The 25,143-nt window shown below is 50.3% G+C and overlaps 1 protein-coding gene across 1 annotated transcript in view; it reads right to left on the minus strand.

Annotated features, from left to right (window-relative positions):
* LOC137299230 (multidrug and toxin extrusion protein 1-like) overlaps positions 1–21,126 on the minus strand; it is a 28,331-nt gene extending 7,205 nt beyond the window's left edge. The window contains exons 1-12 of the mRNA XM_067967893.1: positions 20,992–21,126; positions 17,574–17,675; positions 16,856–16,924; positions 14,922–15,070; positions 13,739–13,781; positions 11,048–11,092; positions 10,052–10,149; positions 8,612–8,709; positions 8,114–8,227; positions 7,865–7,932; positions 6,106–6,214; positions 4,439–4,514 (exon numbers count right to left, since the gene is read on the minus strand). Of these exons, the coding sequence (XP_067823994.1) occupies positions 4,439–4,514; positions 6,106–6,214; positions 7,865–7,932; positions 8,114–8,227; positions 8,612–8,709; positions 10,052–10,149; positions 11,048–11,092; positions 13,739–13,781; positions 14,922–15,070; positions 16,856–16,924; positions 17,574–17,675; positions 20,992–21,126 (1,106 nt within the window). The remainder of the gene's footprint in view (positions 1–4,438; positions 4,515–6,105; positions 6,215–7,864; positions 7,933–8,113; positions 8,228–8,611; positions 8,710–10,051; positions 10,150–11,047; positions 11,093–13,738; positions 13,782–14,921; positions 15,071–16,855; positions 16,925–17,573; positions 17,676–20,991) is intronic.
* Between the last annotated feature and the right edge of the window lie 4,017 nt (positions 21,127–25,143).

The raw sequence follows: 25,143 nt of genomic DNA on the forward strand, positions 1-25,143 counted from the left end.
AATCTCCTCCCGCTCGCGCTCCCCAATCTCCCCCCCGCTCGCGCTCCCCAACCTTCTCCCCCGCTCGCGCTCCCCAACCTTCCCCCCCGCTCACACTCCCCAATCTCCTCCAGCTCGCGCTCCCCAATCTCCCCCCCGCTCGCGCTCCCCAATCTCCTCCCGCTCGCGCTCCCCAATCTCCCCCCCGCTCGCGCTCCCCAACCTTCCCCCCCGCTCGCGCTCCCCAACCTTCCCCCCCGCTCGCGCTCCCCAACCTTCCCCCCCGCTCGCGCCCCCCAATCCTCCCCCCCGCTCGCGCCCCCCAATCCTCCCCCCGCTCGCGCCCCCCAATCCTCCCCCCCGCTCGCGCCCCCCAATCCTCCCCCCCGCTCGCGCCCCCCAATCCTCCCCCCCCGCTCGCGCCCCCCAATCCTCCCCCCCGCTCGCGCCCCCCAATCCTCCCCCCCGCTCGCGCTCCCCAATCCTCCCCCCCGCTCGCCCTCCCCAATCCTCCCCCCCGCTCGCGCTCCCCAATCCTCCCCCCCGCTCGCGCTCCCCAATCCTCCCCCCCGCTCGCGCTCCCCAATCCACCTCCCGCTCGCCCTCCCCAATCCTCCCTCCCCCGCTCGCGCTCCCCAATCCTCCCCCCCGCTCGCGCTCCCCAATCCACCTCCCGCTCGCCCTCCCCAATCCTCCCTCCCCCGCTCACGCTCCCCAATCTTCCCCCCCGCTCGCACTCCCCAATCCTCCCCCACTGGTCTACTCCGAGTCCCCCCCATTCCTCTGCTTCAGTATTGGTGGCAAGGCCTCCTGCTGATTACCACCTACCGTCCTCCCTCAGCTGATGAATCAGTCCTCTTCCATGTTGAGCACCACTTGGAGGAAGCACTGAGGGTAGCAAGGGCACAAAATGTACTCTGGGTGGGGGACTTCAATGTCCATCACCAAGAGTGGCTCGGTAGCACCACTACTGACCGAGCTGGCCGAGTCCTGAAGGACATAGCTGCCAGACTGGGCCTGTGGCAGGTGGTAAGCGAACCAACACGAGGGAAAAACTTACTTGACCTCGTCCTCACCAATCTACCTGTCGCAAATGCATCTGTCCATGACAGTATTGGTAGGAGTGACCACCGCACAGTCCTCGTGGAGATGAAGTCCCGTCTTCGCACTGAGGACACCATCCAACGTGTTGTGTGGCACTACCACCATGCTAAATGGGATAGATGCAGAACAGATCTAGCAGCTCAAAACTGGGCATCCATGAGGCACTGTGGGCCATCAGCAGCAGCAGAATTGTATTCCAGCACAATCTGTAACCTCATGGCCCGGTATATTCCTCACTCTACCATTACCAACAAGCCAGGGGATCAACCCTGGTTCAATGAGGAGTGTAGAAGAGCATGCCAGGAGCAGCACCAGGCGTACCTAAAAATGAGGTGCCAACCTGGTGAAGCTACAACTCAGGACTACATGCATGCTAAACAGCGGAAGCAACATGCTATAGACAGAGCTAAGCGATTCCACAACCAACGGATCAGATCAAAGCTCTGCAGTCCTGCCACATCCAGTCGTGAATGGTGGTGGACAATTAAACAACTAACGGGAGGAGGAGGCTCTGCAAACATCCCCATTCTCAATGATGGCGGAGTCCAGCACGTGAGTGCAAAAGACAAGGCTGAAGCGTTTGCAACCATCTTCAGCCAGAAGTGCCGAGTGGATGATCCATCTCAGCCTCCTCCCGATATCCCCACCATCACGGAAGCCAGTCTTCGGCCAATTCGATTCACTCCACGTGATATCAAGAAACGGCTGAGTGCACTGGATACAGCAAAGGCTACGGTCCCCGACAACATCCCAGCTGTAGTGCTGAAGACTTGTGCTCCAGAACTAGCTGCGCCTCTAGCCAAGCTGTTCCAGTACAGCTGCAACACTGGCATCTACCCGACAATGTGGAAAATTGCCCAGGTATGTCCTATCCACAAAAAGCAGGACAAATCCAATTCAGCCAATTACCGCCCCATCAGTCTACTCTCAATCATCAGCAAAGTGATGGAAGGTGTCGTCGACAGTGCTATCAAGCGGCACTTACTCACCAATAACCTGCTCACCGATGCTCAGTTTGGGTTCCGCCAGGACCACTCGGCTCCAGACCTCATTACAGCCTTGGTCCAAACATGGACAAAAGAGCTGAATTCCAGAGGTGAGGTGAGAATGACTGCCCTTGACATCAAGGCAGCATTTGACCGAGTGTGGCACCAAGGAGCTCTAGTAAAATTGAAGTCAATGGGAATCAGGGGGAAAACTCTCCAGCGGCTGGAGTCATACCTAGCACAAAGGAAGATGGTAGTGGTTGTTGGAGGCCAATCATCTCAGCCCCAGGGCATTGCTGCAGGAGTTCCTCAGGGCAGTGTCCTAGGCCCAACCATCTTCAGCTGCTTCATCAATGACCTTCCCTCCATCATAAGGTCAGAAATGGGGATGTTCGCTGATGATTGCAGAGTGTTCAGTTCCATTCGCAACCCCTCAGATAATGAAGCAGTCCGAGCCCGCATGCAGCAAGACCTGGACAACATCCAGGCTTGGGCTCATAAGTGGCAAGTAACATTCGCGCCAGATAAGTGCCAGGCAATGACCATCTCCAACAAGAGAGAGTCTAACCACCTCCCCTTGACATTCAACGGCATTATCATCGCCAAATCCCCCACCATCAACATCCTGGGGGTCACCATTGACCAGAAACTTAACTGGACCAGCCATATAAATACTGTGGCTACGAGAGCAGGTCAGAGGCTGGGTATTCTGCGGCGAGTGACTCACCTCCTGACTCCCCAAAGCCTTTCCACCATCTACAAGGCACAAGTCAGGAGTGTGATGGAATACTCTCCACTTGCCTGGATGAGTGCAGCTCCAACAACACTCAAGAAGCTCGACACCATCCAAGATAAAGCAGCCCACTTGATTGGCACCCCATCCACCACCCTAAACATTCACTCCCTTCACCACCGGCGCACTGTGGCTGCAGTGTGCACCATCCACAGGATGCACTGCAGCAACTCGCCAAGGCTTCTTCGACAGCACCTCCCAAAACCGCCACCTCTACCACCTAGAAGGACAAGAGCAGCAGGCGCATGGGAACAACACCACCTGCACGTTCCCCTCCAAGTCACACACCATCCCGACTTGGAAATATATCGCCGTTCCTTCATCGTCGCTGGGTCAAAATCCTGGAACTCCCTTCCTAACAGCACTGTGGGAGAACCGTCACCACACGGACTGCAGCGGTTCAAGAAGGCGGCTCACCACCACCTTCTCGAGGGCAATTAGGGATGGGCAATAAATGCCGGCCTTGCCAGCGACGCCCACATCCCGTGAACGAATAAAAAAAAAATCACGAATCCCCTGTACGTCTGAAAATTCTCCCCCTAAACCCTACCTCTCACCCTACCTTCAAAAGACTCCACAAAACCTACCTCTTTGGCCGTGCCTTCAGTCATCTCCCCAAACTTTCTCTCCTACTAACCACTCGGTATCTCACCCCATAAAAAAATGCCCTGACGTTACGTGAAAGGCCCAAAATACAAACAAGTCTCTGCTCTCGGTGTTGGGGATGTTGCAGGGATAGGTTGCGGCAAGATTCTGGAAAGATCTGTAACTGAGGACAAGGATTTTGAAACCAATGCACTGGAGGAGTCAGTGGAGGTCAGTGAGGGCAGGGGGAGTGGCCTTAATATGGGATGGGGTGCAGGCAGCGGAGTTCGGGGTGAATCGGAATCTGTGAAGAGCTCAGGTGGCTGTTAAGCATATTGGAGAAGTGGAGCTTGTAGGTGGTGAAGGTGTGATGGCTTTCAGCAGCAGTGAGGGGGAGATTGGGATAGGAGGTGAAAGGAAATGGGAACGGGGAGGGGGGGGGGGGCGAATGTGATTAGAACCATTTGCTCACGTGGAGGGTAAACGCCAACACGGATTGGATGGGCTGAAAGGCCTGTTTCCATGTTGGAACTTCTATGTCGTTAGGTGACATTGTGGAAGTGGTTACAGTGACCATGGAGATCCATTGGATATCGGGTCTGAAGTTCACTTCAGGGTGAAACAGGACATTAACGTTTTTCACCACATTTCCCTGCATTACAATAGTGACTACACTTCACAAATACATCATTAACTGAAGCTTTTTGGGATGTCCTGACATTATATATAAATATTCACTCATTCATTTTCTTCTTTTTCCTCCTACTCCCTTCTCCTCCTCCCCTCTTTCCTGCTCCTCCTCCCCCTCCTTCTCCTCTCTTCCCTCCCCACCTCCTCCCCTCTTCCCCTCCCTCCCCTCTTCCCTCCCTGCCTCCTCCCCTCTTCCCCTCCCCGCCTCCTCCCCTCTCCCTCTTCCCCTCCCCCTCTTCCCCTCTTCCCCCCCCCTCCCCTCTTCCCTCCCCCCAGGGCAGCTTGAACAAGGTGAACTAACCTGTCACTGGTGAAGACTTTTGCTATTACGTCCTTGAGCACCAGAAGTAATGCAATGAGGATCAGTGCCACACACCCTGTTATAAGAGAACACTTTAAACATACAAGAACTAGACACAGTAGATATATCAGCACACACAGGGCAAAGGGTATCACTAATACACGGTGACTGGCACAGAATATATGACCCATTACTACAGGGGGTGCTCACCATTTAAAGAGCTGCCGTGCCCAATCCAAAATGCCTGGCAGATTACTGCCAGCCTGCACCGCCAGAGGTAGTATGGACAATTGCCCCCTCCTGACACTGTTGCCTCCAGGGGCAGCAACACAGGCTCATTCAACCTGGCACTCCTGCCCCCGATGTTGGGGCTGACTGCAGTCGCATAATATGGGAGGTCTCATGGTCAGACAATGGCATGAAGAGCAGTAGCATAACCCACAAGGGGATTGGGGAGGGTAAGGAACCCAAAAAGGAGGTAAATAATAATTAAGAGGAGGAGAGGGGAATTCAAGGCAAAGTAAACAGAAAGAAATAGAGACACAGAAGCAGAGAGAAAAGGGAGAGGGAGAAAAGGGAGAGGGAGAAAAGGGAGAGGGAGAAAAGGGAGAGGGAGAAAAGGGAGAGGGGAGAGAGAGAGGCAGAAGAGAGAAACAGTGAGTGAAACAGAGAGCGAAACAGAGAAAGCGACACAGAGAGAAAGCACACACAGAGTGACAGAGATAGAGAGAGCGATAAAGAGAGACACACAAGAGAGACAGAGAAAGAGAGAGATAGGGACAGAAATTCATACATAAAGATAGACAAACAGGCACAGAGAAAATCAGAGTGATAGACACAGATAGTACATAGATGGACAAAAGGATAGATACACACAGGAAAAGCCACAGCAACAGACAGAAATATGTAAATACAGATAAGACAGACAAGCAGAGACATAGAGAAAGCCATAATGTCAGACACAGTTATGGATAGATACATATACACACATACACATATAGACACACACATACACATATAGATACACACTCATACACATATAGATACACACTCATACACATATAGATACACACTCATACACATATAGATACACACTCATACACATATAGATACACACTCATACACATATAGACACACACATACACATATAGACACACACATACACATATAGACACACACATACACATATAGATACACACTCATACACATATAGATACACACTCATACACATATAGACACACACATACACATATAGACACACACATACACATATAGATACACACTCATACACATATAGATACACACTCATACACATATAGACACACACATACACATATAGATACACACTCATACACATATAGATACACACTCATACACATATAGATACACACTCATACACATATAGACACACACATACACATATAGACACACTCATACACATATAGATACACACTCATACACATATAGATACACACATACACATATAGACACACTCATACACATATAGATACACACTCATACACATATAGACACACACATACACATATAGACACACTCATACACATATAGACACACACACACACACATATAGACACACACACACACACAGTGCAGAGAAAACCACCGTGCAGGAGACAGATAAAGTACAAACCCACATTACCACTCACCAGTACAAACTATAGCCGTTACTGCAGAGACCTTTGCTTGATGTGGATCCCCTCCCCCGAGGGCTATGCCCACACGTACCCCGGCTGCCACTCCTATCCCGACATGAGTCTAGAAATGGGCAAACACTCATTTTTTTAAAAAGGCGAAACTGCGTGCGGGGCAGGAGCTCTGCGTCTTTCAATAATCCACCGCGGGGAGATACGGAACAGAGGGATCCCATTCCCTCCTCACTGGATGGTTAAAAAGCCTATCCGTGTGGGGCAAGTGTCGGTCACTTCAAACGTGACGAGGCCTCGCGCAGGATTAGATTAGATGTCGGGAGGGGTTTCCTTTCACAGAGGGTTGTCGACAATTGGAACAACCTGCTTTGTGCGAAGAGTGCAGATTCATTCCAGCTGGATGAATTCCAGCGGAGGTCCAAAGAGATTTAGGGGTCCATGTACACAGATCACTAAAATGTAATGGTCAGATACAAAAAAATAATCATTCTGAATAAAAACTCATTTTAAATTTTACTCATTCAGGACAAACTGAGTACAGTTCTGGGCACCGCACCTTAGAGAGGATATATTGGCCTAGGAATGAGTGCAGAGCAGATTCACCAGAATGTTACCAGGGCTCCAATGGTTAGATTATAAGGAGAGATTATGTAAACTAGGGTTGAATTCCCTGGAATATAGAAAGTTAGGGGGTGATTTGATTGAGGTTTTCAAGATTTTGAAAGGAATTGGTAGAGTTGATAGAGAGAAACCTTTTCCGCTGGTGGGGGGTGTCTAGGACAAAGGAGACATAACCTTAAAATCAGAGCCAGGCCATTCAGGAGAGAAACACTTCTTCACACAAAGGGTGGTAGAAGTGTGGGACTCTCTCCCACTAAAAGAAGCTGCTAGCTCAATTAATAATTTTAAATCTGAGATCGATAGAATTTTTTGCTAGCCGAGGGTATTAAGGGATATGGAGCCAAGGCGGCTGGATGGAGTTAGGATACAGATCAGCCACTGAATGGCGGAACAGGCTCGAGGGGCTGAATGGCCTACTCCTGTTCCTATGCTCCTGGCTGTGGCTAATATCCCTGTGTACGGAAGGTAGGTGGGGATGTTGGGTACGTTCCTCATGGTCACTGTGAGCTCCAGGAGCTTGTTTTCATCGCTTTTTGGGGGTCGGAGAGGAATTTCACAGATTCCACCCCCCACCACCACCACCCCACCTCCGAATTGGCCTCGGGTTATTTTTTTTAATCTGATTTGTTTTGCCTCTCCCAGGAGATTACCTGACTCCAAGCGAGAGGGAACACAAGAGTACATGATGATGCGTCGTTGTATTATGACTGTGGCTTCACGGACCAGACGGTGTGTTTGATCAGGTATCAAGGGTTATGGAACCAAGGCGGGTAGATGGAATTAAGATTCTAGATCAGCAAAGATCTAATTAAATGGCGAAACAGGCTCGAGGGGCTGAATGGCCTCCTCCTGTTCCTATGTTCCGAGTTTGTTACCCATGGTTACAGAATTGAAATTTCATTGCTGCAATAACATTTTGTCGATTAACAATTCTTTCTCTGAACCACGCAAGGGCGTGGCGGGGACGAGTGTCTGTGTATATGGGGCGTATGTGTGTACCTGGGCGTATATGCGGGTGTGCTGGAATGTGGGTGCAGGTGTGGGGCGGTATGTGTGTGGGAGGGGATGGGTGCGTTTGTAGGGCAGGGAGGGTTCATGTGTGGATGGAGAGTGGGAGAATCTTTAGGGAGAATCTTACCATGTACAGAACTGTCAACACCTGGAAAATAATAGACTGAGCCCCAAGTTCAACTTGACTAATTAGCCCTGTGAGGGGAACAAAAAAAAGAAGAAAAAACACATCTGTCATTAAAACGTACGTCGCAACTCAGCCTCGGGAGCTGTGCATCAAACACAGACAAGAAACGGGCACCCGCGATTCTCTTTTTCCCATGATCCGTGCCTGGCCAGTGGAATTCCACACTGGATTCGGCCCGTCATCAGTTACCTGCTAGGAATGATCCCATTTCGTAAGCCCACAACTCAATACAGAACATTAACATGCTGGGAACGGCCAGTTGCAAGAAAGGGCCCCACTCCTGCAGACAATCCGTCGTCCACCCTAAAGGGACACAACCAAAAAGCTGCATTAGGCAACAGTAACCCAAAAAAAAAAAATACACAGCACGTACTTGACCTGCTGCTGAAACGATCGAAACTCGACTATCCCAATGCTCTCCTGGCCGGCCTTCCACCTTCCACTCTCCGTAAACTCCAGCTCATCCAAAAACTCTACTCACACGCACCAGGTCCCGTCCACCCATCACCCACCGTGCTCGCTGACCTAACACTGGCGCCCGGTCTGGTCGATTTTAAAATTCTCCGTCTCGTTTTCAAATCCGTCCGCGGCCCCTCGCGTCCCCCCCCCTCCCTATCTCTGTAACCTCCTCCGGCCCTACAACCCTCACTCTTGCTTTCCAAAAAAAAAACACAAGACTCACGTTACCTCCCCAGGTGTTGAGGTATAGTTTTCTCCACCTAATGTACACGAAGAGGACAATGACCTGACAGTACTGCGAAATGACGTTGGCCCAGGCACAACCTCTGAAACAAGAGAACGCGTCCATAAGGGTCACATGATCGCCCGCGCCGCGCCAGCGCACGTTTTCAGCCGACTGCCTCCGCTTTGGTTCTTCAACGCGGTGGGTTTTTTTTTTTTGCGTTCGCTGCGATCTCCAGGTTCGCCCGCGCGGACCGCCACCGCCGTTAAAGCTGCTGTCGCCATTGGCGATGCGCACGGCTTCTCTCCTGGCGTTGTCCCGTCTGCAGCGGGGGGGGGGGGGGGGGGGGCGGGGGGGAAGTCGGGGGTCGTTTCTCACCAACATTGGCCCTTCAGCCTCAATCCAGAGGGCGGGCATCAGCACGTAGGGGGGGGCGCGGGTGTCGGGGTTCGTGTCCCAGGGTCGTGAGGGTGTCAGCGGAGGAGGGGGGAGAAGGGAACAGGTCAGCTGGAGCGTGAGCACGCTTCAAATCACGAGTTGTGCGTCGTCGACCGCTGCTCCCAGCGATTTACAACATAACTGTGGCTCCTGGCCTTTATTTTTTTTTTTCAAAAACAGCTTTCAGTGACTGACAAAAAGAAATTATTTCTCGGAATCATTTCGAGCAAAATAATGGGGTCAAAATCCCATGCCGTTCCGGCGGACGCCCGTCATAACCTGTGCAGGATCGGACCGAAACCAGGCCCGCAATGCTGGTTCCGGGCCTAGTTGGAGTTGCCAACCCTCTCCAGGGTTGCCCTGGAGTCTCCAGGAATTGAAGTTTAATCTCCAGGACGCTGCAGCCAGCAACGAACCAGGAGAAAAATCGTAGGGACATTGAAAATAAATTGTGTCTTTTTTTTTCATTTTCTTGGAACGCTTTCATTCATCGGTTAGAAAAATATTGGAGATGGGGGGGAGGGGGGGGAAGAAAAAGGCTGTTCGATTGGCAGTCAAGATTCGTCCAATCGGGTGACGAAGGGTCTTATTCGCTTTCCGATTGGCCGTGGGAAGGCGCGAGGATGGGCGTGTCGGGCGACCAATGGCGGGGGGTGTGGGGGTGGGGCGGTTGGAGGCGGGTGGTCACGTGATGAAACCTCCAGGAATACGTCCAACCAGAGTTGGCAACCCCAGGCTCAGGGTGTGAAAGGCAAAAGCTGGGACAGACATCAGGTGGGCATCTCTTCACACAGAGGGTGAACAACAGCTGGAACCAGGGAAGGGAGTTAGGTCATTGGACTCACTTACGAAACAATCGGGAAGGAGAATATTCTGGAAGGATGGGATTAGAAGGACCTCGTCCGCCCAAACCGATCTTGGGATCTGGACCATCGCTTTACAGCAACACTGGGAGTGGAAGTCTGTTGTTATTTATTGATTGTGTCTAAAAAGCAGCCAGTACTCACGCTACTCCCAGTTTCAGCACAAACAGGAAGCTGTAGTTTATCAACGCACTGAGGACGTTAGCCACCAATCCAGTGAAAACCTGCGGCATAATTATACCCTGTAGAGGGGGGCAAAAAACACAGGGCGTCTGCGTTCCGAAGACTATAATGAGCACCGTGAACACCATCAGTGACTACCTGGACTCTCGGACTCTTGTAGTGTTTGACTCTCTTCCCAATGCATCTAGAGGTCTCCATTCCTTTGCCTGCCTAGCTACTTGATGTCAGTATTGGGACCGTGTACTGCTACCCCTCCCCCCCAGCTACCGCCACCCCCCCCCTCCCAACCCCTCCCTCCGCCATCTCCTCCCACCGCCACCGCCCTCTCCAACTGTGAAAGTGTGAGTGAGTGTGAGAGAGAGTGAGAGACAGAGGATGTCTGTGTGTACAAGAACGAGTGTGAGAGAGTGAGAGAGAGAGTATGAGTGTGAGTGTGAGAGAGTGAGTGAGTGAGAGTGAGAGAGAGAGAGTGAGATCTCGGAGCTCAGCCACTTCACTAAACTAGTTTCCCCAAATAGTTCATCAGCATTTAATCTTCATATTTAAAAAACACACGTAAAAGTACAAAAATTGGAAATAAAAGTTAATATTTGGCGGATGGGTCAGTAACCAGAGGACACAGATTTAAGGTAATTGGCAAAAAAGCCTGAGGGGAGATGAGGAGAATTTTTTTTTATGTAATGAGTTGTTCTGATCTGGAATGCTCTGCCTGAAAGGACGGTGGAAGCGGATTCAATAGTAACTTTCAAAAGTGAATCGGATAAATACTTGAAGGGGAAAAATTTGCAGGGCTATGGGGAAAGAACAGGGGGAGTGGGGCTAATTAGATAACTCTTTCAAAGAGCCGGCACAGGTACGATGGGCCGAATGGCCTCCTTCTGTGCTGTAAGATTCCATGATTCTATGACTTCCACCCACAACATGCATCTATTTTACTCACGGCGGGAGTAGGAATACCTGATTCTGTAGGTACCGGATCTGGAGCTGATACAGAAAAACTGCCTGTGGGAACGGCAAGCACACGATGGTTAAAGCACAGCTACAGCGGGGAATAAATCCAACATCCACAACCTCCGTCGCCACTAACGGTTCACTAATTAGGGGAGAACAACGTGGTGAAATTGAACTCGCTATTGGGGCAGTGGGAGTAGCTCACCCTCCCTAGTCGAGGCGAACAGCATAGATGCATTTAAGGGGAAGCTCGATAAGCACACGAGGGAGAAAGGGATAGAGGGATATGCTGATTAGGGTGAGATGAAGAGGGGTGGGAGGAGGCTTGGGTGCAGCATAAAATGCTGGCACGGGCCAGTTGGGCCGAATGGACTGTCTCTGTGCTGTGGACTCGATGTAACCCTATGTCGTGTCAGCTTGGCTCAGCTGGTACCACTCTTGCTTCAAAGCCACAAGGTCGAGGGTTCGAGCTCCGCTCCAGGACTTAGGGGCCACGCAGTCCAGTGACGCTTCAGTGCAGTCCCGAGGGAGTGCTGCACTGTCGGAGGTACTAGATGAGATACTAAACCCAGCTCACATCCGGTCGTTCAGCTGGACATTAAAGACCCAGCGGCACTATTTTGAAGACGAGTTGGATGTTCTACCAGTGTCCTGGCCCAACATTCCTCCCTCAACCTTTATCGCTAAAACCAGGTTGACTGATTATTCATCGCATTGCTGTTTGTGGGATCAAAATCGGTAACCAGAGGACGCAGATCAAAAGATAGTTGGCAAAAGAATCAGACGGGAGATGAGGAGAAACTTTTTTTACTCAGCGAGTTGTTACGATCTGGAATGCGCTGCCTGAAAGGGCGGTGGAAGCAGATTCAATAGTAGCTTTCAAAAGGGAATTGGATAAAAACTTGAAAAGGAAAAATTTGCAGGGCTATGGGGAAAGAGCAGGGGGAGTGGGACTAATTGGATAGCTCTTTCAAAGAGCCGACACAGGCATGATGGGCCAAGTGGCCTCCTTCTATGAAAATGGCTGCCACATTTGCCTACATAGCAACAATGGCTGCTTTTCATTGTAATTCATATAATGTGAAGCCCTTTGGAACGTTCTGAGATATGATAAGATACTTTACAAATTTAACAGCAAGTAACCTTCATTCCTACAAATCCATTTAAATCACACAATAAATAGCATGGTACTTCCCTGCCATCTGCTGGTAATAAATGGCACTACAGGATAAAGGTTTCCAATGCTTTGGCTGGAGAACGAGAAAGGCCATTCAGCCCATCAAGCCATTGACCGCCCAGGCTCGGTCAAACTCACTTAAATCTCCTGAGGAAAGTGTTTGCGAATCTTCTACTGAAGAGAAATCAGCAAAATTTCTCATATTTTGCACTGCTTTCCTGGGCTTAACACGTCCATGCTCCCAGCAGCTCAACTCAATGGTTGCGGTACAGAGGGATCTGGGTGTCCTCGTACATGAAACACAAAAAGTCAACATACAGGTGCAGCAGGTAATCTGGAAGGCAAACGGAATATTGGCCTTTATTTCTAGGGGGATGGAGTGTAAAAGCAGGGAAGTCATGCTACAACTGTACAGGTTTAGGGGTGATCTTATAGAAGTCTATAAAATAATGAGGGGCATAGATAAGGTAGATAGTCAAAATCTTTTCCCAAGGGTAGGGGAGTCTATAACGAGGGGGCATAGATTTAAGGTGAGAGGGGAGAGATACAAAAGGGTCCAGAGGGGCAATTTTTTCACTCAAAGAGTGGTGAGTGTCTGGAACGAGCTGCCAGAGGCAGTAGTAGAGGTGGGTACAATTTTGTCTTTTAAAAAGCATTTGGACAGTTACATGGGTAAGATGGGTATAGAGGGATATGGGCCAAGTGCAGGCAATTGGGACTAGCTTAGTGGTATAAACTGGGCGACATGGACATGTTGGGCCGAAGGGCCTGTTTCCATGTTGTAAACTTCTATGATTCTACAGGGTGCTGGTGAGACCACACCTGGAGTACTGCATACAGTTCTGGTGCCCTTATTTAAGGAAGGACATACTTGCATTGGAGGCAGTTCAGAGAAGGTTCACTAGGTTGATTCCGGGTATGGAAGGGTTGTCTTATGAGGAAAGATTGAACAGGTTGGGTCTATACTCATTAGAGTTTAGAAGAATGAGAGGAGATCTTATTGAAACATACAAGATTCTGAGGGGACTCGATAGGGTAGATGCTGAGAGGATGTTACCCCTCATGGGGGAATCTAAAACCAGGGGGCATAGTCTCAGAATAAGGGGTCGCCCGTTTAAGACGGAAATGAGGAGGAATTTCTTCTCCCAGAGGGTCGTGAATCTTTGGAATTCTTTACTCCAAAAAGCTGCGGAGGCTGAGTCAATGAATACATTCAAGGCTGAGTTAGACAAATTTTTGATCAGCGATGGAGTCAAAGGATATGGGGAAAGGGCGGGAAAGTGGAGTTGAGGTAAAAATCAGATCAGCCATGATCTCATTAAATGGCAGAGCAGGCCCAAGGGGCCGAATGGCCCACTCCTGCTCCTATCTCTTATGGTCTCTTATGAGTTAGTTGGGGTAAAGGGCGTTCAATATAGTAGCTCTTGCCGTTCAAGTTCACGCAGCTTGCAAGCAAAATAATTCCCGACTAGGATGTACCTTTAACCCGACAACTCTAGGAGGGGGAAATTAATACTCACAGGAAGAGCGGGAATAAATATCTTCACATAAAGCTGGCATAACCTAGAAGAGAAGTTTATATATCAACACACGCGTTTGTAAAATCGTATATTTGGGTCCTGGAATTTGCTGGAGGCTTACGCCGTTGTAATGGCGCATCTGCGGCGTAAAGGTCCCAGGAAATTGTAAGTGAGTTACGCCATTATTTACGCCTCACCATAATTTCCTGGGACTTAAGCACCGATCCGCCAGTACCCTCACCAAAACCGTGAAAACGTTGCTCGTTGTAACTCCGCACCCTCCCAGTCAAGTCAATGGCGATCGCGAATTTCTGGATTTCCACCATTTTCCTCCCCGAAGCCACTTGGAGTGAAAAATAACGGTGCGAGTGACTTGACTTTAAAGTCAAGAGTTCCAAACAATTGATTTATTGCAAAATTAAATCTCTGCTCTTTCTTGACCTGTTAAATTCTTAGCTAAGACCCATCAAAACACTTCTTCTTTGTCACGGTGTGTTAGGTTTTAGTGTATATCGGGTGCACGGTGTGAGACACTGAGGTGCCTCCACATGCCACAGATGAAAGCGAGAGCGGGAGGAGAAATTCGTTCAGGCCCCTTTCTCGGGCCCGAAACGGTCGGCGAACTCGCAGGAGCCCGAGGTTCCTCCGAAAATTGGGCCTCGAGTCTCATCTGAAACGATTCCCGGCGAGCTGTGGGCACCTGGCGGGCCTCCTGAGGCAGCTCGCCGTTTACTCGTCTCGCTGGGCCAATTTGGGCCTGAGTGGGGGCGAGAGCGTGGGCCAGCAGCGGCCCGCAGGCCCAATCCTGCTCCTCCTGGCTCCGCATTAAAAAGAATAAAAGCCTACCTTTCCGTTGGTGGCCTCCCAACGGGCCCCTTCAAAAAGAGCGCTGGGTGGGCAGCGGAAGGAACCAGGAAAATTAAGCGGAGTTTGGCCGCCGCACAATCAAATTTAATCAGCACTTTGGGACGTCATGAGGTTGTGAAAGGCGCTATATATAAAATGCAAGTCCTTTCTTTCCTTTCAACGCATTAACTACCCGCAGGCTATGGAGGACATCATCCAAACATCTAGAATGCTTTTCTCCCAGGTGACCCAGACTGAAGCAAGCAACATTTTTTTTAAAAAAGCTGAAACTGTCTCTATTACGCACTTAGGTTACAGAGTGTGGAACACATCTGACCTGGCCACCTCCGGGTCCTGTTTGGCGCCCAGCAAGATTTTTTCCGTGTTAATGAAGAGGGCCCAGCAAGGAAAGCAGAAGATCATGAGAATAAGGATCCCCCTTTGGAGAATTACTCCGATACGCTTCAGGTTTCTGCTGCCGTAAGTCTGAAATGAGAATGAATCGTGCAGTTCAGTGGCAAAGTCAGAAAGTAATTAAGTGAGGAAAAGGCCATTCGGCCCATTGTGCCCTGCCCTGCCCTGCCCTTCCGCAGACCATTCAATTCAAAGACTCGACCAAGATTTCACAACGTCCATCCATGTTTCCACCTGGCCTGTTCCGTTCCGCAGACGAGATTTTGTAGGTCCCCACGGGTGTCAGCTTGGCTCAGTTGGTAGCACTCTCCCCTCGGAGTCACAAGGTCGTGGGTTCAACAGCAACCTGCATTTGTATAGCGCCTTTAACATGGTAAAACATCCCAAGGTGCTTCACAGGAGCGATTATCAAACAAAATTTGACACCGAGCCACATAAGGAGATATTAGGACAGGTGACCAAAAGCTTGGTCAAAGAGGTAGGTTTTAAGGAGCGTCTTAAAGGAGGAGAGAAAAGTGGAGAGGTTTAGGGAGGGAATTCCAGAGCTTAGGGCCTGGGAAGCTAAAGGCACAGCTGCCGATGGTGGAGTGATGAAAATTGGGGATGCCCAAGAGGCCAGAATTGGAGGGACCCGAGCATGTAATCCACGCTGACACTTCGATGCGGTACTGAGGGAGTGCTGCACTGTCGGAGATGCTTCCCATTCTCCTGGTGTCAAGGCATCAAGGGGTATGGGGAGAGAGCGGGAATATGGTATTGAGATACAGGATCAGCCATGATCATAATGAATGGCGGAGCAGGCTCGAAGGGCCGAATGGCCTACTCCTGCTCCTATTTTCTATGTTTGTGTGTGTCTTGGCCAACATTCCTTCCCGAACCCACAGCACCGAAAAAAAAACAGATGGACAGGTTGTTCAGCTCAATGCTGGTGGGGAATGGCGGCCACGTCTGCATACACCGGCATGGACCAGTTGGGCCGAATGGCCTGTTTCTGGGCTGTAAATTCTATGTAATACGCAACAGTCACCGCACTTCACAAATAATTATCACATGAAGCTCCTTGACGTGTTTAGGTGCTGTATATTATTTATTACACTTGATCCCAGCCAAGTGATCGGAGGGAGGAGACAAAGAGGTGATGGGCTTCCTCACAGCGAGAGCAAAGAAATTCAGACCCTTTGCATACGCCTCCTGCCAGCCAGTAACAACACAACACTGGCAGAGGCCTGGGAGCAGGGCACTTGCCCACTTCCTCGCACATGAGAGCATTTACCCGGTGAAGGGGAAGAACTTAAACAGAAAGCAGGAGAAGATAACTTCAAAAAAATATAGAAGAAAGTTTAGGGAGTACAAACAAAAATGGCTGACGCCACCAAACAATAACTGCCCGATTGTTTTATTGCAAATGAAAATCCGACATCTTCAGATCACTAGGGATTGGGCTCCAATGTCATGTGACCTTGTTAGTGCCATCCCCTCACTGCAGCAAGAGAGCGGGGTTAGAGTTCACAGGTCGGATTGGATGCAGTGGGCCCTTAGGCCTGCTGGGTCTCAACCTTTCAGGACGGCAGCTCTGCTCTTTCCCCCTTGACTCACTGTACTGGGCCATTTCTTAAATGGACTCCAGTGTCCAGGCCTTCATTACCCTTCCTGGCAATTCGGTCCAGCTGTTGACCGCCCTCTGTGTAAACAACCTGTTCTATTGGAACCCTTCTCGACCCATATCCCGAGAATGAAAAGAATAAGCTTTGGTACCGGCCTTGTGAGTAAGGAGCATCTTTTCACCTTTGATCAAGTGTGTCCCATTGAGGCTGGTTTTAAAAAAGGTACTCCCAGTGACCGAGGTGTAACACCTACCTGAGATATCAGAGTGTCACACGCCATGGACAGGCCAGTTCCCACTGCAACTCCCGCCACGCTGATCACCTTAGCCGCCATTTTGGAAAGGTTGGGACAGGAGAGAAGGAAAAAAAAAACCCCACAGCATTAAAGATAGTCAAAGAGTCTCCTCGTCCACCTCGGGGAGCGTCTCTGCAGCATCTCAGAATGGTCAGTGCCTGCCCCCGTCAGGTCATTGAACTTTTTGTGTCACTTAGGACGTGTCCCTGTGAGGATGCGTTCCACATCAGGCCAATAGGAAGCACACTTATGCCGGCTTCTTAGTATTTTGTTTTGGAGATTCTTAGGCATGGGGATGGGGTTCTGTATGTGTCAGATACCCAATTACCCAAAAGGAAAAGAATTGAGACTAAGTCCCCTCCATTGGCAAAAGGTCAGTGTCGAACCCATGTCCCTCCGAGAGTTGAAAGGTCAGTGTCGAACCCAGGTCCCCCCCAAGAGGTGAAAGGTCAGCATCGAACCCACTGCACCATGAACCCAGATCCCTCTGAGAGGTGAAAGGTCAACATCAAACCCATTGCACTTGAACCCAGGACACTGAGGTGAAAAGTCAGGGTCTATCATCCAATCTCTAAATAAACAGGTTTTTATAGGAATGCAGAATTTCTGAGAAAACAAGAATTCCTTCTATTCCCCTCCAAGGGTCAAAATTGACTCGAGTATGGCTGGTACCTACCGATGTAGCGAGTGACACTGCACCCAGTTCGGATTTGCCGAGGTGCCCACTGAATGCAGAGCTGATAAAATTAAGGGAGTAGATCATCATCTGTGACAGAATCTGGCGAAGAAGTTACATTAAGATGAGTTGGAAGCTCACAAGACAGACGGCAAAAGACGGAGGCCTCTCGGCCCAAGTTAGCTCACCCGTCAAAATAAAAACCCTACAGTTGACCATTCCCATATCCAATTGTCTCTCAAACTATTCCAAGATTTTTGCTTCACTGCCAGAGCTACAGGCAGCAAACGTATAATTGGACAGACTCGAAAAATGCTGTGGAGCCCCTGCCACAGGCACTGGAACGTGTATTTCAGGGAGGAGGGGGCTTTGCACAGAATCATTTTAACATGGAAAACCAGTACATTCTGCTTCATTTTTTACTCCACAATTCACATATTTATAATCTAAAAATATTATACAAAATTATCAATGACAATTGGGTTTATTATATTCAACAGACCAATCAGAACATCACTTCCAAAAAACTACCTGATTTGTCACTCTCCCCCCATTCCTCGGACCCTCACTCTCCCCCCATTCCTCGGACCCTCACTCTCCCCCCATTCACTGTACATTCATTCGCCCCACTCGTCGAACCGTCACTCTCCCCCCACTCGTCGAACCGTCACTCTCCCCCCACTCGTCGAACCGTCACTCTCCCCCCACTCGTCGAACCGTCACTCTCCCCCCACTCGTCGAACCGTCACTCTCCCCCCACTCGTCGAACCGTCACTCTCCCCCCACTCGTCGAACCGTCACTCTCCCCCCACTCGTCGAACCGTCACTCTCCCCCCACTCGTCGAACCGTCACTCTCCCCCCACTCGTCGAACCGTCACTCTCCCCCCACTCGTCGAACCGTCACTCTCCCCCCACTCGTCGAACCGTCACTCTCCCCCCACTCGTCGAACCGTCCCTCTCCCCCCACTCGTCGAACCGTCACTCTCCCCCCACTCGTCGAACCGTCACTCTCCCCCCACTCGTCGAACCGTCACTCTCCCCCCACTCGTCGAACCGTCACTCTCCCCCCACTCGTCGAACCGTCACTCTCCCCCCACTCGTCGAACCGTCACTCTCCCCCCACTCGTCGAACCGTCACTCTCCCCCCACTCGTCGAACCGTCACTCTCCCCCCACTCGTCGAACCGTCACTCTCCCCCATTGGGGGAGGGGGGAAAATGCCACAAATTCTGAAGTAGTCCCCACACTAATCGCCCAACCTGTGCAGGATTCCTGGCGAAGTTACTGAGCAGCACGAGGCAGGTCAAAAGAAAGGAAGAAGGTGGATTTACAAAACGCCTTTTACAACCTCAGGACATCCCAAAGCGCTTTACAGCCAATGAAATACTTTTGAAGTGTAGTCACTGTTGTAATGTAAGAAACCTGGCAGCCAATTTGCGCACACCCCAGGGAGAGAGGCAAGGGGGAGAAAGCAGAATTGGAGGACAATGTGACCTTTCCATAGCAACCAACTGAGGAGCAGCACCGGCCACCAGAAGAGGCCTGCGAGCAGCTTACTTGTCTGCCTAATTCATTGGACACATGGCATGAGGGTGGGGTGAAGGAGGGCTGGGATGGGACTTAAACCATAAACTTGAGCTCATCCAAAACTCTGCCGCCTGTATCCTAACTCGCACCAAGTCCCGTTCAGCCTTCAGCCCCGCTGCTTGTTGACTTCCATCGACTCCCGCTTTCCCAACGCCTCGATTTTAAAATTCTCATCCTCATGTTCAAATCCCTCCATGGCCTCACCCCTCCCTATCTCTGTAACATCCTCCAGCCCCTACAAACCCTCCGAGAACTCTGCGCTCCTCCAACTCAGGCCTCTTGTCCGTCCTCCATTTCCTTCGCTCCACCATTGGCGGCCGTGCCTTCGGTTATCCAGGCCCCGACTCTGGAGTTCCCTCCCTAAATCTCTCCACCTCTCTCTCCTCTTGTTAGACCCCCTCTTAAAACCTCTTCTTTGACCAAGCTTTTGGTCCCCTTCCCTAATGGGACAGAATTTGCTGCCAAAATAACGGCGAGTTTTAATGGTGCTCGCCGTTATTAGTGTGGATATCGTCCTGCAACTTGTGGTGTGGGAGAGATACCCCGTGAATTGCGAATCGCCACAAGTTGTTGGACGATCTGCACCGCTCCGCCGTTAGCCTCGCGAAGACGGCATCTCGCTCTCAACCTCCCCGTGAGTTTCACGAAGTTGCTGTATTTACGCATCAATTGCCCATTAAACTCGCCATGGAAAGTTAGGGCTGGTATTCAACAGCGTAAGGACCTTTTTAAATGAGACTTATGTTCCTGCAATGCCACTCGACCTCTCCAGCCCAGAAAGGAAACAACTGAAACTGTGGAATCTCATTCCTGCAGGTAGTAAATTGTTACAGATTCTTAAAATTTTAAATTTAACTTTTTAAAATCTTTTTCTTACTTTTCCTTTCTGACTTTTTTTTCTCTCTCTCTCTTCATCCAATCTTTCTTTCCCTCTTTGTTTCTCTTTCTGTACCTCATTCACCCTCCTTCTCCGTCATTCCTCCGTTTCTTTCTCAAATCTCATTAGTGAAGACGACAGGCTGTTGGTCCCACCGTTCACTAAGGTCCCAGCTGCCCTGTTGCCCTCGCCGTTACCAGCCCGCACTTCTAGCAAGTTACGGCGCAAAACTTTTTCGAGCTAATGGGGGCAACAAAAATTTTTTAACTAACGGCGCGCGTCACGAGAAGCCCCACTCCAGCGAGTTCTGGGGCCGGTGTCTCCTTCTTTGGCTTGGCGTCAACTTTTGTCTGACTACGCTCCTGTTAAGCATCTTGGAATGTTTGGCTACGTTGAAGGTGTTATATAAATGCAAATTGTTCTTGTAAACGAGGAGGAAGAAAAATAGTTTACAAAAACAGGACAGGCAAAGAACCAGTGTTGTTCGAAGCAGGACTCTGGTGGAGGACAATACCCCGCGGGATAGATTGCTGTCTTGTCTCACTCTCAAAAAGTTTCAGGTGATGAAAGAAAGAAGGAACTGGCATTTATATAGCGCCTTTCACAACCTCAGGACGTCCCAAAGCGCTTTACAACCAATTAAGTGCTTCTGAAGTGTAGTCACTGTTTTAATGTGGGAAACGCAGCAGCCGATTTGTGCACAGCAAGATCCCACAATCAGCAATGGGATAATGACCAGATTAGTCAATAACTTTTTTTAAAAATTGCCATTATATTAGTCAGAATTTGCTCACGTAACGACAGTCACTGCTCTTCAAAGTCATTCATCGTACGAGAAACCCGAAGACATTGCTGAGGGATGCAACATAAATGCAGGTCTTTCTTTTGTCAGTCACAGCAACGACCCGGGACACAGGCGAGGGCAGGCATCTGATTTTAAATTATTTCACTTACCAGCGGGCCAGCCAGCAGAAACAGCTGTTTGACTTCCTCCCGTATAACAGCTGGAACGTGGTGGAGAAGGTTCCCGCGACAAAACTTGATCTGAGAGCTGCTCTCAGCTGCTGCTCGCTGCACCTGGTCATCCATTTCAGTCCAGCACAGTCCCTCTCCCAACACAATGTAGGGTCAGAGCTGACAACTGCTTCTCTCAGTACCACAATCCTGTCTTTGGCTGGTGGTGGGGGGAGTGTAGGAGAAAGGAGGGGGAGTGAGGGAAGAGAAGGGGAGTGAGGGAGGAGGAGGGGGTGGAAGTTGGAGAGAGGGTCGGGGAATTGGAGGAGGGAGGAGGAGGAGGAGGAGGAGGAAGGTGGAGAAGGGGTGGGAGGGAGGAGTGGGTGGGAGGGAGGGAGGGAGGGAGGAGGAGTGGGCTCGAGGTGGAGGGGTGGGCTGGAGGTGGAGGAGTGGGCTGGAGGTGGAGGAGTGGGTTGGGTTGGGCTGGGCTGGAGGTGGAGGGCTGGGCTGGAGGTGGAGGGGTGGGCTGGAGGTGGAGGGGTGGGTTGGAGGAGGTGGGCTGTTGCTGATACTCAACAGTCCAACTAAAGGCGATCAGCCCCTTCCTGAAAGAGATATAAATAAAAAGGAAAAAAAGTGCGGCTGGAAATCTGAAACTAGAAGATTCTGGAAGAGGCAACTCCTGAGACGACGGGTCTGCCTTTTCGCCTTCAGGTGCTGATTGACCTGCTGTGCTCTCCCAGCGTTTTCCACACCTCTCTGCGAGTCTCCTCGATTATCCCAGCTGCCCACTGTTGTCCTATCTTGTGGTCAAGCGTGGGCCTGAGTTGCTTCACCAGACAGACAGCTTCTAAGGCCTGGCCCCGAGAAAGGAAGTATGGGAAACTCAAAGCTCGGACAGAGACTCTCACGGCTCAGAGGAGAGGCTTTCAGTTAATTCAATCAGATTTAATTTTTTTTTCTCTGCACTCATTAGAGCTCACAGACTTTACAATCCTCTGATTCTAACAAACGGGTGTAGGGAGAGAGAGAGAGAACACAAAAAAATTGCCTTCGAGTTTTATGCCATTGCTATACTTTAAATAAAAACAGGACCTCGCTCTTGTTTAAGATTCATTCTATTCAATGATTTGTTGGGGGGAAATTCCTTCCTTAAACCGTCGCTCCACCATTGGCGGCCGTGCCTTCAGCTGCCTCGGTCCTAAGTTCTGGAATTCCCTCCCTAAACCTCTCTCTCCTTCTTTAAGACGCTCCTTAAAACCTACCTCTTTGACCAAGCTTTTGGTCACCTGTCCTCATATCTCCTTACGTGTCAAATTTAGTTTGATAATCGCTCCTGTGAAGCGCCTTGGGAGGTTTTACTACGTGAAAGGCGCTATATAAATGCAAGTTTCTGTTGTTTGAAAATCCCCTCCGATATTCTCCCCTCCCCTCCTGTCTTGAAGGCACCAGGTCCCCTTGCTGGGGATTCACTGACCAACCTTCTCAGCTTCCTCACCCAAGCTTTCCATCATTTATACATGAGCCTGGACTTTAACAATAGACCATGAGTTACAATCGCAGCTGATCCTGTTCCCAGACACTGGGATCCTGGGATCCGACGTACATCAATCGGAAGCCAGGCTCAGAATTGACTTCACTTCATCACGGATTATGAGCTATAAAGAAACAAATCCTTTCGCTGGGAATTAAATACAACAAAGAGGAGTAGTGTGTGATGGAGGGAATCAGAGACAGGCGGAGAAACATCACTCAGGACAGAGGAGGTTTGAAGGCTCTGGCTGCTTTGAAATGAAAAAAAGAAATAAAATTCAGATACGCAAAACAGCTCGACTGCCAGTGTGCGGGACTTTGAACAAACCTGGTTTACTTTGGGGGGGGGGGGGGGGAGGCAAAGTTGCCATTTTGCTATTGTGTCTTACTATTTTGCAGAGAGGCAGACAGGTGACGTGTTGCTGGGCAACAGCATCTCCCCCACCCCTCCCCCCCCCACCTCCCCCCACCTCCCCCCACCCCCACCACCCCCCCCCACCCCTACCACTCCCCCCCACCCCACCCCCACCTCACCCCCCCCCACCCTCACCCCCCCCCACCCCCACCCCACCCCCCCCTCACCCCCCCCTCCCCCCTCACCCCCCCACCCCTCACCCCCACAACTGCTGAATTATACTCTGGTTCTTAAGGTGAGGGTCTTTAAAAGGAAACCAGATGGTTGCTTGTCAAGGGGGACGATTAAGAGTGTGGGGAGCGAGCAGGAGAATGGGATTAGACCAGGTGGCTCATATGGGGAAATCCACCGACAGAGACTCGTTGGGCAGAATGGCCTGTTTCTGTGCTGGAACATTCTACGATATTAGGTAGGACCCAGGCCAATTGTTCACAGCGGTGAAGGCTTCAAGTACCAGGAGGCACAAGTTTAACATTACAAGGTCAGGTGGGACTTGTTCATCCAACAGGGTATCAGCATTGAGATGTCAGGTGTGGCTCAGTGGGTAGCACACTTGCCTCTAGGTCAGAAGGTCGTGGGTTCGAGTCCCACTCCAGAGACTTGAGCCTATAATCTAGGCTGACACTCTCCCAGTGCCGGTACTGAGGGAGTGCTGCTCTGGCGGAGATGCCATTTTTTTGGATGAGATGTTAAGCCGAGGCCCCAAACAGATCAAGAGCAGGGGCGTTCTGGCCAATATTTAACCCTTAACCAACGTCACTAAAACAGATTTTTTGGTCTTTATCTCATGGCTGTTTGTGTGAGCTTGCTGTGCATAAATTGGCTCCCACCAATCACAACAGTGACGACACTACAAGAAGTATTTAATTGGCTGCGAAGCGCTTTGAGACACCCTGAGGTTGTGAAAGGCGCTATATAAATGCAAGTCTTTGCTTTTTTAAATGTAATATGTTACAGAGAAGGCCACTGAAACAGGCAGTGTAACTGGGTTCGAGAGAGTACTGGGCACACTGAGGGAGATGATGAGAAGGTGGGGTTGAACTAGGGAAACAGGGACAAGCTAATGGCTTTTTCCTGTTGTTAAAAATTCTTATGTCCTAACCCAGCTCTGTGTGACACTGCAGCTCACTGTTTGGGCAGCTATGCGTGAAATGGGTCAATTTGCCTGAAGCCAATATCCAATAATGCCATGGATTGTTTGCTGTTATGAACAGCTTTATTGTATAATCATTGATGGCCAGTGTCATGTGCTGACCTGCTGAGAACACGGGTACAAACAAGGTTTTATTTAAATACTTAACACAGCCCGACAGTAACACCAAGAGCCACCTTTTCATTAAAGAGGGTCCCAGGAGCTCCCCCCAGTGGCTGTGTGGTTAAGTACACCGCCCGGTGTGGTCCTGAGTCAGACAGACAGACCAGGAAGATCCCATTCTGTGCCATTAATTGACACCATCCAGGGTTCCCTCTCCCGACTGCCATCCAACGGACCCCCTGCTGGACAGTGCATCTTAAGTGCGGAGAGGATCTGACTTGGCTGTGATGCTCTCCACGGCCATATAGCCTGCCGCCACTCACGGTCGAGGGTCACACACGACGAACGGCTGCTTGGGCGAGATATCAGAAGCAATGCTGCGGAACGATACCTGCAGGAGGGGACGGGGAAGGTGGTGCCAGCCACAAATTACCAGGTTTATTGAAGTCAATTTTACAGCTTGTGATGGTAGGAAGTGAACTCAAGCTCTGGGTTGCTGGTCCAGGACCATAATTATTAGGCTATAATATACTCTTAATGTTAGTCATTTTAAGACAGGATGAGGAGAAAAAAAATTCAGACACGGAGCAATGTTGGGTTCAGGTACAGTGCGAGTTAGATTGTTCAATGGTGCAATCTCCACTCAGTGATGCTCAGAGCAGGAATTTCAGGAGTTGCTTGGGACTGGCATCAACCTCCCTTCACACATGGGAGCAGTTCAAACACAAGACAACCGGACCCTAAAGTACACAGAGGCACCCGTACCCCACGGTACAAACACACAGCGACAGCCGTACCCCACGGTACAAACACACAGACGCACCCGTAGCCCACGGTACAAACACACAGACGCACCCGTAGCCCACGGTACAAACACACAGACGCACCCGTAGCCCACGGTACAAACACACAGACGCACCCGTAGCCCACGGTACAAACACACAGAGGC

Source organism: Heptranchias perlo, chromosome 28 (assembly GCF_035084215.1).
Source record: "Heptranchias perlo isolate sHepPer1 chromosome 28, sHepPer1.hap1, whole genome shotgun sequence".
NCBI lineage: Eukaryota > Metazoa > Chordata > Chondrichthyes > Hexanchiformes > Hexanchidae > Heptranchias > Heptranchias perlo.